The sequence below is a fragment of the Salvelinus fontinalis genome, chromosome 25 (genome assembly GCF_029448725.1).
Source record: "Salvelinus fontinalis isolate EN_2023a chromosome 25, ASM2944872v1, whole genome shotgun sequence".
NCBI classification, from domain to species: Eukaryota; Metazoa; Chordata; class Actinopteri; order Salmoniformes; family Salmonidae; genus Salvelinus; species Salvelinus fontinalis.
The window spans coordinates 27617276-27632913 of record NC_074689.1 but is presented as its reverse complement, the minus strand read 5'-3'; the positions used below and the strand labels follow the sequence as shown (position 1 = coordinate 27632913).

The 15638-nt window shown below is 45.4% G+C and overlaps 1 protein-coding gene across 1 annotated transcript in view; it reads left to right on the top strand.

Moving 5' to 3' along the window:
- The window catches only part of LOC129823062 (laminin subunit alpha-1-like), an 82033-nt gene that overhangs the window by 49744 nt on the left and 16651 nt on the right, over positions 1-15638 (top strand). Inside the window, exons 22-38 of the mRNA XM_055881764.1 lie at positions 171-404; positions 553-696; positions 2908-3087; positions 4913-5098; positions 5307-5434; positions 5740-5860; positions 7375-7631; positions 8140-8229; positions 8453-8646; positions 11020-11162; positions 11322-11532; positions 11680-11836; positions 12176-12386; positions 12710-12826; positions 13058-13221; positions 13520-13658; positions 14496-14598. Coding sequence (XP_055737739.1) covers positions 171-404; positions 553-696; positions 2908-3087; positions 4913-5098; positions 5307-5434; positions 5740-5860; positions 7375-7631; positions 8140-8229; positions 8453-8646; positions 11020-11162; positions 11322-11532; positions 11680-11836; positions 12176-12386; positions 12710-12826; positions 13058-13221; positions 13520-13658; positions 14496-14598 — 2779 coding nt within the window. The remainder of the gene's footprint in view (positions 1-170; positions 405-552; positions 697-2907; positions 3088-4912; positions 5099-5306; positions 5435-5739; positions 5861-7374; positions 7632-8139; positions 8230-8452; positions 8647-11019; positions 11163-11321; positions 11533-11679; positions 11837-12175; positions 12387-12709; positions 12827-13057; positions 13222-13519; positions 13659-14495; positions 14599-15638) is intronic.

Sequence of the window (15638 nt, the reverse complement as noted above, 5' to 3'; positions counted from 1 at the left end):
AAAACCTACCTCTCCAACTGGAAATGTAGAAGCCTTTATAAGGCCTACATAGCCCTACATATACCTTTTTAATGCCTACATAGATGCTTCATAAGTTATAACTGTAACAAGCAAATTCATATAACATAAAAGGTGCTTATTAAAGCTAATCTTTGCCCCTTTGTTCCTAGTCATGTAACTGCAGTGAGATGGGCAGCTATGCCACCCAGTGTGACATCACCAACGGGCAGTGCCGGTGCCGCTCTGATTTCGCTGGGCAGAACTGTGACCGCTGTGCCATGGGCTACAGGGGCTACCCAGAATGCACGGTGTGCAACTGCAACATCAACGGCACCAGAGAGGAGTTCTGTGATGAGGAAGTGGGCGTGTGCAGCTGTGAGGCCCCAGGGAACTGTGTGTGCAAGGTACTTCAACTGTTGGTGACATTAGTTGAGTGAACAAACAGTAATCGTTCATATGATGGAATATCATATCCCTTATGGCCTATGATAGTGTTGTGTTTTATTGTGTCCGTACTAAGTATGTTGTCTATTTGAATTCTCTGGTTGCCAGGACAATGTGGGCGGAGGTGGCTGTGATGAGTGTAAGAAGGGAACCTTGGGCCTATCTGTTTCTAACCCGGCCGGCTGCAACCCCTGCTTCTGTTTCGGGGTCTCCTCAGACTGTGAGGAGCTGGGTGGGATGGTCCGGGTGCCGGTGAGTACAATCCACTTATCCAAACCCTCATCACCCTGGGGTCTGTTCAGTGAGTTGAAACATTCAGAACTCTGACGATAGAAATGTGCTGAATAGACCCACTGGGCACAAACGTCAGTTCAACGTCTAGTTTTCAACTAACGTGAATTCAACGTGAAATCAACTAAAAGGTAACCATGTCATTGAATTTAGGTTCAAAGTTGGGTGAAAAAATAGGAAATGCCCTTTACGTTGATGACTTTTTGCAAATCCAATCAGTTTTCCATTTTTTTCGGTTGAAATAATGCAGAAACAATGTTGATTCAACCATTTTTTTGCCCAGTGGGGAACGATCACTCTTCACTATTTGCCCTGACAGATGAATATGTCTATTTGGCACAATGCTTTTTCTACCTGAATGTTTTATAACGTTGCACCCTCTGGATTTTTATTTTCCATTGCAAAACGTTTTAAAACGTGTGCCTGCTACTGAATATTACCCTGGTTTCCTGTTTTAGTCCCGCCCATCTGCTTCCTCTTGTGGCTATGCTAACAGGATTGAGAAACTGTCTGCCATTGTCTGAAGGTGTTGAGCGGGCTTCATTCTGCCACGTCTATATGAAATGATGGCACATTCTTTGAAACAAAATAAGTTTTATTCTTTCTAGTTGCTGTCTGGGATTGCAATACCTTTGTTTAGTGATACTCTTATGTTCTTTATACAACAATACTGTATAATAACTTGGCTTCTATTTGTCTGGTTTATCTCAGAATCATTTTCTCTGTCTTGTTTATAACCTTGTTAGCCAAGAAACAACCTGCATATCAAATCTAACAATGGATCGTGCTTAGAGCCTGGAGTTCTTCCTGAAAATGCGTTATTACCAGGAAGATATCATCTATTTCTCAGTTCAAAGCTATTTGGTCAGGTGTAACCAGACAATGATTTGGCCCATGGGAGGCAGGTAGCCTAGTGGTTAGAGTGTAGGGGCGGCAGGTAGCCTAGTGGTTAGAGCGTTGGTGCCAGTAACCGAAAGGTTGCTAGATCAAATCCCCGAGCTGACAAGGTAACAATCTGTCATTGTCACGTTTGTTGTATGGATGAGACGAAGGGGCAGCGTGAGATGAATACATCTTCTCATTTAATGAAACGAAGAACACTTAAACAAACTTACAAAACGAACGGGACGCTATATATGAAAAGTGCAGACACAGGCAACTATCACATAGACAATCACCCACGAAATACTCAAAGAATATGGCTGCCTAAATATGGTTCCCAATCAGAGACAACGATAAACAGCTGCCTCTAATTGAGAACCAATCTAGGCAACCATAGACATACAAACACCTAGACTATTAAACACCCCATAAACATACAAAACCCCTAGACAAGACAAAACTAAACAAACCACCCCTTGTCACACCCTGACCTAACCAAAATAATAAAGAAAACAAAGAATACTAAGGTCAGGGCGTGACTGTCGTTCTGCCCCTGAACAAGGCAGTTAACCCACTGTTCCTAGACCGTTATTGTAAATGAGAATTTGTTCTTAACTGACTTGCCTAGTTAAATAAATCTAAATGATACTTCTCCAGCTGTATACTATCTCATCTGTCTGGATGAAGAACAATATCTGTATCCTCATTACTCGCTCAATGCTCCTAATTAGCTTCATTTTAATTGGACACAATAGAGAGGAAATGAAATGCCTAGAAAGATACCCAATAGGATGCCCATCTGTTGTGGTGGCGACCGCTTAGTGATGCCACGTACGGTGCCCGCTGCTCGCAGCCCGGCTCAAGGACACACGTGCCCTGTGTAGCACCCCCCCTCCCCCCCGGCCCCCTCAGACAGAGGAATCTGAAAGACCACAGATGTAGGTAGCCGGGCTATCTATTTCCTGGTCATAATTAGTGATAAAAGATGGCACAGCCGAGCTGGCTGTAAATCAGTGGAGGCTGCTGAGGAGAGGTTGGCTCATAACAATGGATGGAACGGAGCGAATGCAATGGCATTGAACACATAGAAACCATGTTTGATGTATTTGATACCATTCCATCAACCTCCTGTGCTGTAGACCTCATCTCCTGATGGAGGACAGTAGGTGAAGCAAATATGTATGTTTGCATCTGTGTGTGTGTGTGGGGGGGGGGGGGGGGTCTGCATCTGTGAGTGTGTGTTTGTCTATGCACTTACTCATGTGTTTGTGTGTATTTATCTGCATACAGATCACACTGGGTTCTGACCCAGAGCTGCTGCGTGTGGTCAGTCAGAGTGACCTCCAGGGCAGTGTAGTGGGGGTCTACTACCAGAACCCAGACATGCTGCTAGACACTAGGGACATAGAGACCCCCAGCCTGGCTGGACCCTACTACTGGAGGCTGCCTAAACACTACCAGGGAAACAAGGTGCACTACACCTCACATCACTGTTACCTCATGAAGTGACTACAGTGCCCTCCACTAATATTGGCACCCTTGGTAAATATAAGCAAAATGGGCTGTGAAGAAAATGTCTTTGAAGAAAATGTCTTTGCTGTTTATCCTGTTGCTCTTTCATTCAAAATATTCACAAATATCAAATGTTTAATTTAAGTAAAATGATTGGAAAAAATAAATGTGAGATAAATATTTTTCTCCGAAACATGTGTGCCACAATTATTGGCACACCTAGAAATGTTTATGAGTAAAATCTAACTGAAGTATATTCCCATTCATATTTTACGATTTTAAGTTCACGTTAGTGATTAGGAACACTTAAGTGGTAAGCCATGACTTCCTGTTTCACTGGGGTATAAATATGAGGTGACACAGACCAAGTTCCCATAATCATCCATCACTATGGGAAAAACCAGAGAATACAGCAATGATGTGAGACAAAAGGTTATTGAGCTGCACAAATCAGGAAATGGCTAGAAGAAAATAGCTCAATGGTTGAAAATGCCCATTTCCACTATCAGGGCAATAATGAAGTTTAAAGCAAGTGGAGATGTTAACAATGGGCCTGGAAGAGAAAGTGTGTCTATATTGACCCCACGCACAGTCAGGAGGATGGTTCGAATGGACAAAACATATCCAAGGATCACAGCTGGAGAATTGCAGACGTTAGTTGGGTTTTGGGGTCAGAAAGTCTCCAAACTACGATCAGACGTCACCTACGTAACCACAAGTTGTTTGGGAGGGTTGCCATAAAAAAGCCTTTGCTGTCATCAAACAGCAAACTCAAGCGCATACAGTTTGCCCAACGTTACTGGAACTTTCAGTGGGACCAGGTTCTATGGTCAGATGAGACCAAAATAGAGCTTTTTGGAAACAAACACCAGAGGTGGGTTTGTGTAAACAGAAAATATAGATATACAGAAAGTACCTCATCCCCACTGTGAAGTATGGTGGTGGATCTTTGATGTTGTGGGGCTGTTTTTCATCCAAAGGTCCTGGACAACTTGTTAGGATACATGGTATCATGGACTCCATCAAGTACCAGCAGACATTAAATCAAAACCTGACTGCTTCTGCTAGGAAGCTTAAACTGGGCCGTGGTTGTATCTTCCAGCAGGACAATGATCCAAAGCACACCTCAAAATCAATACAAAAACTGTTCACTGACCACCGAATCAAGGTTTTGCCATGGCCATCCCAGTCCCCTGACCTAAACCCCATAGAAAACCTGTGGGATGAGCTGAAGAGGAGAGTCCACAAGCGTGGACCTCGGAAGGATCTGGAGAGATTCTGTTTGGAGGAATGGTCTCAGATCTCTTGCCATGTGTTCTCCAACCTCATTACTCATTCTAGGAGAAGACTCAGAGCTGTTATCTTGGCAAAGGGAGGTTGCACAAAGTATTGAATGAAGGGGTGCCAATAATTGTGGCACACATATATTTGAGAAAAATAGTTGTTTTATGCTAATCATTTATTTTTTCTTTCAATTATTTTACTTTAATTAAAGGTTACATTTTTTGTGAATATTTTTGAATGAAAGACCAAGAAGATAAGATATTTTTTCACAGCCTGTTTTGCTCATATTTACCAAGGGTGTCAATATTAGCGGAGAGCACTGTATATGAGACTTCAGACCTGGGTTCCAATAGTATTTGTTGTCTTTCAAATAGCTGCAGTTGACTGAGCTTGCCTGGTGCAATAGAACCAATGGAATAGTCACAAAAGTACAAACCCTTTCCATTTGGTACATATAATATCTCAAATATACGCGTCCTTTCTTCTCTTCTCTTTCTAGTTGTTGTCGTACGGAGGGAAGCTGTCCTACGTGGTGGCGTTCTATGCTATGGATGGGGCCGGCCTGGCCAACTACGAGCCTCAGGTCCTGATGAGGGGGGGTCATCTGGGGAAGCAGGTCATCTACATAGACATGCCTGCCCCTGACAACGGGGTAACAACCCGTCAGGAAGTCCCACTGACCGAGGTAAAAAGGAGACCAGAATGCCTAAAGCTGGAGTAGTCTGATTATCTGGGGTTCGAACCCACAAGGCCTGCATGCTAAAATAATGTTTTATCCGGCTGAGCTAAAGCCTACAAATCCTACTAATAATATCATTAATAATATCATATCATTATTTAAAAATGATATATTATAATGTAACTAATATAATGCTTTGATTTCTCTTGAGCAGCACAAGTGGAAGTATTTCAACTCTGTGTCAGAGAAAGCTGTGAGTCACTCTGACTTCATGGCAGTCCTGAGCAACATCGAGTACATCACCATCAAGGCCTCGTATGGTACAGGGCTGCAGCAGAGCAGGTTAGAACACACACACACACACACACACACACACACACACACACACACACACACACACACATACATACATACATATACACACACACACACATACATATACACACACACATGCACACACACACATACATACATACATACATATACACACACACACATACATATACACACACACATGCACACACACACACATACATACATATACACACACACATACACACACACACACATACACACACATACATACTATTTTTGTGTCAACACTATTACATGACTATCATATCAATATTGTTTTTGTCTTTCGTTAGAATATCCAATATCACTATGGATACGGCCCTAGAGGCGGAGCAAGGGTTGGAGGATATGGAGTTGGCAAGTCTGATTGAGACCTGTGAGTGTCCAGCTGGCTACGCTGGACTGTCCTGCCAGGTCAGACTGCTTTAAGACAGTTTTTCCACATCTCTCTTGGGGTTGCACGATCGTCTGTGATTTGACAGACATCTTATCTTCTTATCCACAATTTCTTCCGTCAACACCAGTCTTTTTTCCCTCAACACCACTCTTTCTTCCCTCAACACCAGTCTTTTTTCCCTCAACACCAGTCTTTTTTCCCTCAACACCAGTCTTTTTTCCCTCAACACCAGTCTTTCTTCCCTCAACACCAGTCTTTCTTCCCTCACCACCAGTCTTTCTTCCCTCACCACCAGTCTTTCTTCCCTCACCACCAGTCTTTCTTCCCTCAACACCAGTCTTTCTTCCCTCAACACCAGTCTTTCTTCCCTCAACACCAGTATTTCTTCCCTCACCACCAGTCTTTCTTCCCTCAACACCAGTCTTTCTTCCCTCAACACCAGTCTTTCTTCCCTCAACACCAATCTTTCTTCCCTCACCACCAGTCTTTCTTCCCTCAACACCAGTCTTTCTTCCCTTACCACCAGTCTTTCTTCCCTCAACACCAGTCTTTCTTCCCTTACCACCAGTCTTTCTTCCCTCAGTGACTTTCAGTTCGTCAAATTTATGCGCCGCTAGAGCTGCCCCGGTCAACTGGAAGTGCTTTTATTGTGAAGTGTAAACGTCTAGGAGCAACAACGGTCACACAAGCTCACAGAACGGGACCGCCGAGTGCTGAAGCGCGTAGCGCACAGAAATCTGCTGTCCTTGGTTGCAACACTCACTAACGAGTTCCACATTGCCTCTGGAAGCAACATCAGCACAATAACTTTTTGGGGGGGAGCTTAATGAAATGGGTTTCCATGGCCAAGCAGCCACACACAAGCCTAAGTTTACCATGCGCAATGCCAAGCCTCGGCTGGAGTGGTGTAAAGCTTGCCGCCATTAAACTCTGGAGCAGTGGAAACGCATTCTCTGGAGTGATAAATCATGCTTCACCATCTGGCAGTCCGACGGACGAATCTGGGTTTGGCGGATGCCAGGAGAACTCTACCTGCCCCAATGCATAGTGCCAACTGTAAAGTTTGGTGGAGGAGGTATAATGGTCTGGGGCTGTTTTTCATGGTTCAGGCTGGGCCCCTTAGTTCCAGTGAAGGGAAATTATAACACTACAGCATACAATGACATTCTAGACTATTATGTTCTTCCAACTTTGTGGCAACAGTTTGGGGAAGGTCCTTTCCTGTTTCAACATGACAATACCCCATGCACAAAGCGAGGTCCTTACCTCAACCCCATCGAACACCTTTGGGATGAATTGAAACGGCGACTGCTAGCCAGGCCTACCTCACTAATGCTCTTGTGGCTGAATGGAAACAAGTCCCCACAGCAATGTTCCAACATCTAATGGAAAGATTTCCCAGAAGAGCGTAGGCTGTTATAGTAGCAAAGGGGGGGATGTTTGACAAGCAGGTGTCCACATACTTTTGACCATGTAGTGTATGTTCTGGATTGTGGTGTTGTCCATTGTTGCTAACTTGTGTTGTGTGTAGGAGTGTGCCCCGGGCTACTACCGCCAACCAGTGACTGAGCTTAACATGCTGGGGAAGAGACCCCTGATCCAGCCGTGTGTGCCCTGCCGTTGTAACAACCACAGCCAGGCCTGTGACCTGGACACGGGAGAATGTCTGGGCTGCCAACACAACACAGCAGGGGAGCACTGTAGCGTGTGTTCCTCAGGGTACTATGGCGACGTGAAAGGCTCCGTCAGTGACTGCTCGCTGTGTGCCTGCCCCCTCAAAGAGAACAGGTACCTGTCTCACTCTCCTCTCAGCCACACCTGTTCTGATAAGTGAGGTGTTCTTGAGTTTGAATGTCTCATTCCACACATAGTGTATTTTAAAGAGATTGATACACACATATTGATTACACACTATTGTAAAGAGCACATATTAAATCTCATAAGTAAATGGGTTTTCCTTAGAATGCTGAAGCTAATTTGGTCTACAGTGGAGTTCAAGCAGGATTCAGTGAGTGTGCCCTCTGGTAATAGAGATCTTAGCCAGCAGGGGGCAGTGAGTGTGCCCTCTGGTAATAGAGATCTTAGCCAGCAGGGGGCAGTGAGTGTGCCCTCTGGTAATAGAGATCTTAGCCAGCAGGGGGCAGTGAGTGTGTCCTCTGGTAATAGAGATCTTAGCCAGCAGGGGGCAGTGAGTGTGTCCTCTGGTAATAGAGGTCTTAGCCAGCAGGGGGCAATGAGGAGATATTGTAGTCCGTATAACACTGTCTGACATAGTGGGTGTCTTGTTGTGTGTCAGCTTCAGTCCTACCTGTGCTCTAGAGGGAGTGATGGGAGACTTCCGCTGTAACGCCTGCAAGCCCGGCTATGAGGGGCGCTACTGTGAGAGGTAAGAGAGAGTATTACAGTGTCGCCTGTTGAATGTCAAGTGTTTCATTAGATTCCATCAATACAACTCTAAGACAACCATTTGATTCTCTCTTTATCTGTTTATTTATTTATTTCTCTCGCTCTCTCCCTCTCTTCCTCTATCTCTCTATTCCATTATTTCTCCCTCTCACTGTTTCTTTGCCCCCCCTCCCTTCCCCCGCCTCTCTCTCCCCCTGTCTCAGGTGTGCAGTGGGTTACTATGGGAACCCGTCAGCTTCAGGTGAGAAGTGTGAAGAGTGTCGGTGTAGAACTGCAGGTTCTCTCCATCCAGCGTGTGACTCTTTGACGGGCCAGTGTGAATGTAAAGCCGGGGTCAGGGGACACCTGTGTGACCAGTGCGAGGCAAGACACGTCCTGGACGGGGACCAGTGTGTCTGTGAGTATCCTACTCTTTGTTTTGTGCAGGGCTTACCATTATATGGACATACAGTGTATATAGAGACCCTTCCCTTTTTTACACATTTCTTACCTTACAGCCATATTCTAAAATGAATTAAATAAATGTATTTCCTCATCAATCTACACACAATACCCCATAATGTCTAAGCAAAAACAGCTTTTTAGAAATGTATAAAAAATGAAACAACCTTATTTACATAAGTATTCAGACCCTTTCCTATGAGACTCGAAATTGAGCTCAGGTGCATCCTGTTTCCATTTGATAGGTTTGGTCTCTGAGCTTGAACTATTATTAATCATTATAAAGAGACACGAGGGGAGCCATAATGAAGCTTGGGAGGGGCTGAGTGCAGGGAACACGGTCACATGTGGCTGTACTGATAAGGGGAGGAACCGTTTAAGGCCCATATCACTCAGCTCCCTGATCAGAAAAAATGATGCACTGTTTAGCGATGAGGAGGAGACTCCACCCAATGTGGGGTATGTATACCACCACGACTGAAGCCATGTCTTTGTCTAATGCAGCTGGATTGACCCTCTGGGAAGAATAAACTTGGTTTAAGCTTTCACAGTGTCAGTTGAGTTCCTACTCTAATAATAGAACCTAACACATTGATCATCCTTGAGATGTATCTACAACTTGATTGGACTCCACCTGTGGTAAATTCAATTGACTGGACATGATTTGGAAAGGCACACACCTGTCTATATAAGGTCCCACATTTGAGAGTGCATGTCAGAGCAAAAACCAAGCCATGAGGTCGAAGGAATTGTCCGTAGAGCTCCAAGACAGGATGGTGACGAGGCACAGATCTGGGGAAGTGTACCAAAACATTTCTGCAGCCTTGAAGGTCCCCAAGAACACAGTGGCCTCCATCATTCTAAAATGGAAGAAGTTTGGAACCACCAAGACTCTTCCTAGAGCTGGCCACTCGGCCAAACTGAGAAATCGGGGAAGAAGGGCCATGGTCAGGAAGGTGACTAAAAACCTGATGGTCACTCTGACAGAGCTCCAGAGTTCCTCTGTGGAGATGGGAGAACCTTCCAGAAGGACAACCTTCTATGCAGCACTCCACCAATCGGGCCTTTATGGTGAAGTGGCCAGACAGAAGCCACTCCTCAGTAAAAGGCACATGACAGCCTGCTTGGAGTTTGCCAAAAGACACCTAAAGGACTCTCAGACCATGAGAAACAAGATTCTCTGGTCTGATGAATCCAAGATTGAACTCTTTGGCCTGAATGCCAAGCGTTACGTCTGGAGGAAACCTGGCACCATCCCTACAATGAAGCACGGTGGTGGCAGCATCATGCTAATGGGTTGGTTTTCAGCGGCAGGGACTGGGAGACTAGTCAGGATCGAGGGAAAGATGAACGGAGCAAGGTACAGCGAGATCCTTGATGAAAACCACAGACTAGGGTGAATGTTCACGTTCCATCAGGACAACGACCATTCAGCGCAGGAGTGGCTTCGGGACAAGTGTCTGAATGTCTATGAGTGGCCTAGCCAGAGCCCGGACTTGATCCCGATCAAACATCTCTGGAGAGACCTGAAAATAGCTGTGCAGCAACACTCCCCATCCAACCTGACAGAGTTTGAGACAATATGCAGAGAAGAATGGGAGGAACTCCCCAATGTCAGGTGTGCCAAGTTTGTAGCGTCATACCCAAGAAGACTCAAGGCTGTAATCGCTGCCAAAGGTGCTTCAACAAAGTACTGAGTAAAGGGTCTGAATACTTATGTAAATGTGATATTTATTTTGAATACATTTGAAAACAAATCTAAAAACGTGTTTTTGCTTTGTCATAATGGGGTATTCTGTGTAGATTGATGAATTGGGGGGAAAACTGTTTAATCCATTTTAGAATAAGGCTGTAACATAACAAAATGTGGAAAATGTCAAGGGGTCGGAATACTTTTTGAATGTACTGTACTTAGATGCTTATAAGGGCATGTCTGCACACACGTACATGCACTCACAATCACGTGCTCACTCACTCACAGACCCCCCCCCCCCCCCCACACACACACACACACACGTACATGCACTCACAATCACGTTCTCACTCACTCACAGACCCCCCCCCTCCACACACACACACGTACATGCACTCACAATCACGTGCTCACTCACTCACAGACCCCCCCCCCCCCACACACACACATACGTACATGCACTCACAATCACGTGCTCACTCACTCACAGACCCCCCCCCCCCCCCACACACACATACGTACATGCACTCACAATCACGTGCTCACTCACTCACAGACCCCCCCCCCCCCCCACACACACACACACACAAATAACTGCAACTTTAGAATATGTCCTTGCTCTCCCCCCTCCCTCAGTGTGTGATGATGAGTGTACCAGGGTGCTCCTGGATGACCTGGATGCAGTAGAGCGCTCCTTCCTGTCTGTCAACCTGACCGGGGTCATCCTGTCACCCTACAGCACACTGGTCAACTTGGAGAATGACACGCAAGAGGTCAAGGTAAAAGAGGAGTCATATTATACCTCTCTGTCCAGCAGGTTTTGAAATCATCTTTTGAATCCCCTGTCTCCTGCCTTGTCTTAAGTTAAGAAGTACTCAGTACACATTCAGTGAGAGAAAGACTGTTGTAAAACACTTATGTCGTAATTTCTCTCCTAGACTCTGATGACTTCGAATAGGAGCCCATCTTATCACCTGACCAGGGATGAGGAGGACATGACAAACCTCACCCAGGACATAGACGGACTGCTACAGAAGGCTATGGGTGTGTCTGCTGATGGAGAGGAAGTGGCCCGGTCCACAGAGAACAGCGTTACCCAGGGGGCCGAGCTTCTGGAGTACATCAACACCATTCAGACTGCTATACAAGGTGCTGCCACAGGACATCATGCTGTATGGAAATGGTTCCATTGCTAATGGGGTCAAAAAGTATTCTTGTTGATGCTGCCTACTGTTTTCATTTATGTTTACAAAACCTGTTAACCTGTAAGCCCTTCCCTCTCTGTGATTGGCTCAGCCCTGGCGGAGCAAGCTGGCCGTCTGAACAGGACAGACAACGTGGAGATGAACGAGGCTAAGAGCAGACAGCTAATGAAGCAGGTGGCGGCCATGTTGGAAACAATCAGAGTGGTCGACTTAGCCCAGGCCAACGCCAGCGTCTCGACAGAACTCTGGTTGGTTAGCCGTATAAGGTGGCGAATTTATGTAGGCTACCCTCTCTGGATTCAGTCCCATACAATCTGCACTCAGAATTCAACTGTTAATACCACTTAAGTAGAAAAGCCCTGTAGAGTCTAAGTAACACTGTTCCTTGTTATACTACAGTGATTGAGTGTACTGTAACACTGCTCTGGGCTCTGTTGGTGTAGTCAAGATGTATTAGAGTGTAGTTACTAGACTATAGTACATGAATGTGTATTGCTGACTAACCCTCCTGTGTTATGTGTGTACTATAGTTGAAGTGACTGTAGTGTACTGTATTCTAACCCTCCTGTGTGTTATGTGAACTGCAGGGCTGCCGAGGCTCTCCTCCAGAGGGTGCAGAAGGACCTCCAGGAGCCCCAGGGAGTGATAGAGTTACAGACCCTCAACATCTCCAGTAGTCTGACCCAACACCACCAGCAGCTAGTGGGCACCCAGGCTCTTCTGAACACTGCCAGGGAGAACAACAACCACATACACACCCTGCTGGGCAGCATCAACACCAATCTGCCACAGTACCAGGTCAGGCCACTCACATTACTCAAGTACTTTACATGTAGTACAGTTTGTCATTACTGTTGACATGTGCCGAAGGCCAAATCATATCTGGTCATTTTTAGTCACATATAAGCATATAATTGTAATTGTAAATGAGAACTTGTTCTCAACTTGCCTACCTGGTTAAATAAAGGTGAAATAAAATAAATAAAATATAAATGTCAAATGTAGGTTGGTGAAGTTAATTTATTTAGAATTTCACTCATTTTCAAACATCTTAGCTATATAGGGACTATACAGTTTTCCAATTGAAGTATTTAGACGGTGTTGTCTCTGCGTGTGTGTAGGGTCTGAAGCAGAATGTGAGCCGGCTGAACCAGACAGCTGAAACCCAACTGGAGGAGACTCAGGACATCCTGGCTGATGCTGTCAATATAGCAGAGGACATGGGCAACATCACCTCTGTAAGTCAAACCATAATGCCATATTACCACCATATCCATGTCAAATACATGTGTTGTGCGTCAATAACTTTATTTGTTGATTTAAACTTTATATTTCAAGGTCAGTAGAGGTCAATAGCGATTGTACACATTTTTTAGGAAACCTGGCCAGTGTAAAAAATATATAAATAATTTGGGTACATGCAGTTTAGCTAACAGAATCTGAGTCCATTCTAACTATTTATTGTAAAGCAACTGGAGGGGGCCAAGGAACAGCTGGAGCAGTGGAACCCCATGTTGAGGAAGCATGTGGATGCTCTGGTGATGGAGCTGAGGAAGCAAGAGGCTCTGGAGCTGGTCTACAAGGCTGAGGACCACGCCCAAGAACTTAGCAAGAAGGCCCAGGCTCTGCAGAGGTGTGTGTGTGTGTCCCGGCAGGCAGGCGAGCTGGTGTGTGTGTGTGTGTCCCGGCGGGCGGGCGGGCTGGTGTGTGTGTGTGTGTCCTGGCGGGCGGGGTGGGCTGGTGTGTGTGTGTGTGTCCCGGCGGGCGGGGTGGGCTGGTGTGTGTGTGTGCCGACGGGTGGGCTGGGGTGTGTGTGTGTCCCGGCGGGCTGGTGTGTGTGTGTCCCTCGTCATCACAAACATTAGGTGCTTGAAATAGGACTAAATATCTTTATTTAGTACATCAGCCTCACTTTGTCTTCCTGTATGTAGTTCTCTAGCGGAGGTGATGAATACCACTCTGAAAGCCACCAGTGCAGCGCATGCCAACTCTAACATCAGAGTTAACATCCAGCCTGCAGAGGAGATGGCTAACCAAGCCATCCTGACTGCTGCTACGGCCCTCAACATGGTGAGTCGCCACTCATTTAATGTCCCTTCACTATTAATATCAGATCATGAAATAACTAGACTGGTCCCAGATCTGATTGGGCTGTCCTGCCAACTCCTATGGCCGAACACGATAAGAGTTGGAGAGACAGCACAAACAGATCTGGGACCAGGCTAGAGAACCTCTCTATTCAAATCAAATCAAACTTTGATGTGCCGAATACAACATGTGTAAACCTCCCGTGAAATGCTTACTTACAAGCCCTTAACCAACAATGCAGTTCAAGAAAGAGTAAAGAAAATATTGACCAAATAAACTAAAGTAAAAAATTATAAAAAGTAACACAATAAGATATCAATAATGAGGCTATATACAGGAGGTACCAATACCGAGTCAATGTGTGTTGTTACAGGTTAGTAATGAGGCTATATACAGGGGGTACCGGTAACATGTCAATGTGCGGGGGTACAGGTTAATCAAGGTAATTTGTACATATTGGTAGGGGTAAAGTGACTATGCATAGATAATAAACAGCGAGTAGCAGCAGTGTACAAAACAAATGGGGGGGGGTCAATGTAAACAGTCCGGTGGCCATTTGATTAATTGTTCAGCAGTCTTACGGCTTGGGGGTAGAAGCTGTTAAGGAGCCTTTTGGTCCTAGACTTGGCGCTCCAATACCGCTTGCCGTGCGGTAGCACAGAGAACAGTCTATAACTTGGGTGACGGGAGTCTTTGGTCATTTCTTTTTTAATACACTGTATATGCATTGTTGTGTGTGTGTGTGTGTGTGTGTGTGTGTGTGTGTGTGTGTGTGTGTGTGTGTGTGTGTGTGTGTGTGTGTGTGTGTTTTGACTGTAGACAGTCCAGCACGAGGTGTCACTTACTGATCTGGGATCTGAGGCTGTGCAGCGTAGTGCTAAGATACTGGCTGAGAGTCTGGCCCTGAACAACAGCACTGGGGGTGAGTTGAAGCACGCACACACATATACACACACACAAACACACACACACACACACACACACACACACACACACACACACAGTCTACCAATTCGTCTTGTACCCAACTAACCCATTCAAAATCCTATTTTCTCTAACCTCTAAACCTAGCCCGTACCCGTACCCTTACCCGAAAACCTAACTATAAACCTAACCTTAACCCTAACTCTAAACCTAGCCTTAACCCTAACCCGTACCCTAACCCGAAAACCTTAACCCTAACTCTAAACCTAACCCGTACCCAAACCTAACCCTAGCTCCTAACCCTAAAACTAACCCTAGCTCCTAACCTTAACCTAATTCTAACCCTAACACTAATTATTAACCCTAAACCCCCTAGAAATAGCATTTGACCTTGTGAAGACTAACAAAATGTCCCCAGTTGGTCAAATTCTGGTTTGTTTACTATTCTTGTGGGGACTTCTGGTCAACACAAGTATAGTTAAACCACATTTTGTCACGTTTCAGCCTTATTCTAAAATGGGTTCAATAGTTTTTTCCCCTCATCCATCTACACAGAATACCCCATAATAACAAAGCAAAAACAGGTTTTTAGAAAGTTGTGCATCATTGTCCTGTTTGAAGGTGAACCTTGGCTCCAGTCTGATGTCCTGAGCGCTCTGGAGCAGGTTTTCAATAAGGATCTCTCTATACATTACTCCGCTCATCTTTGCCTTAATCCTGACTAGTCTCTCAGTCCCTGCCGCTGAAAAAACATCACCACTACATGATGCCACCACCACCATGCTTCACCGTAGGGATGGTGCCAGGTTTCCTCCAGATGTGACGCTTGGTATTCAGGTTAAAGAGTTGAATCTTGGTTTCATCAGACCAGAGAATCTTGTTTCTCATAGTCTGAGAGTCCTTTAGGTGCCTTTTGTCAAACTCCAAGCGGGCTCTCATGTACCTTTTACTGAGGAGTGTCTTCCGTCTGGCCACTTTGCCATAAAAGCCTGATTGGTGGAGTGCTGCATAGATGGTTGTCCTTCTGGAAGGTTCTCC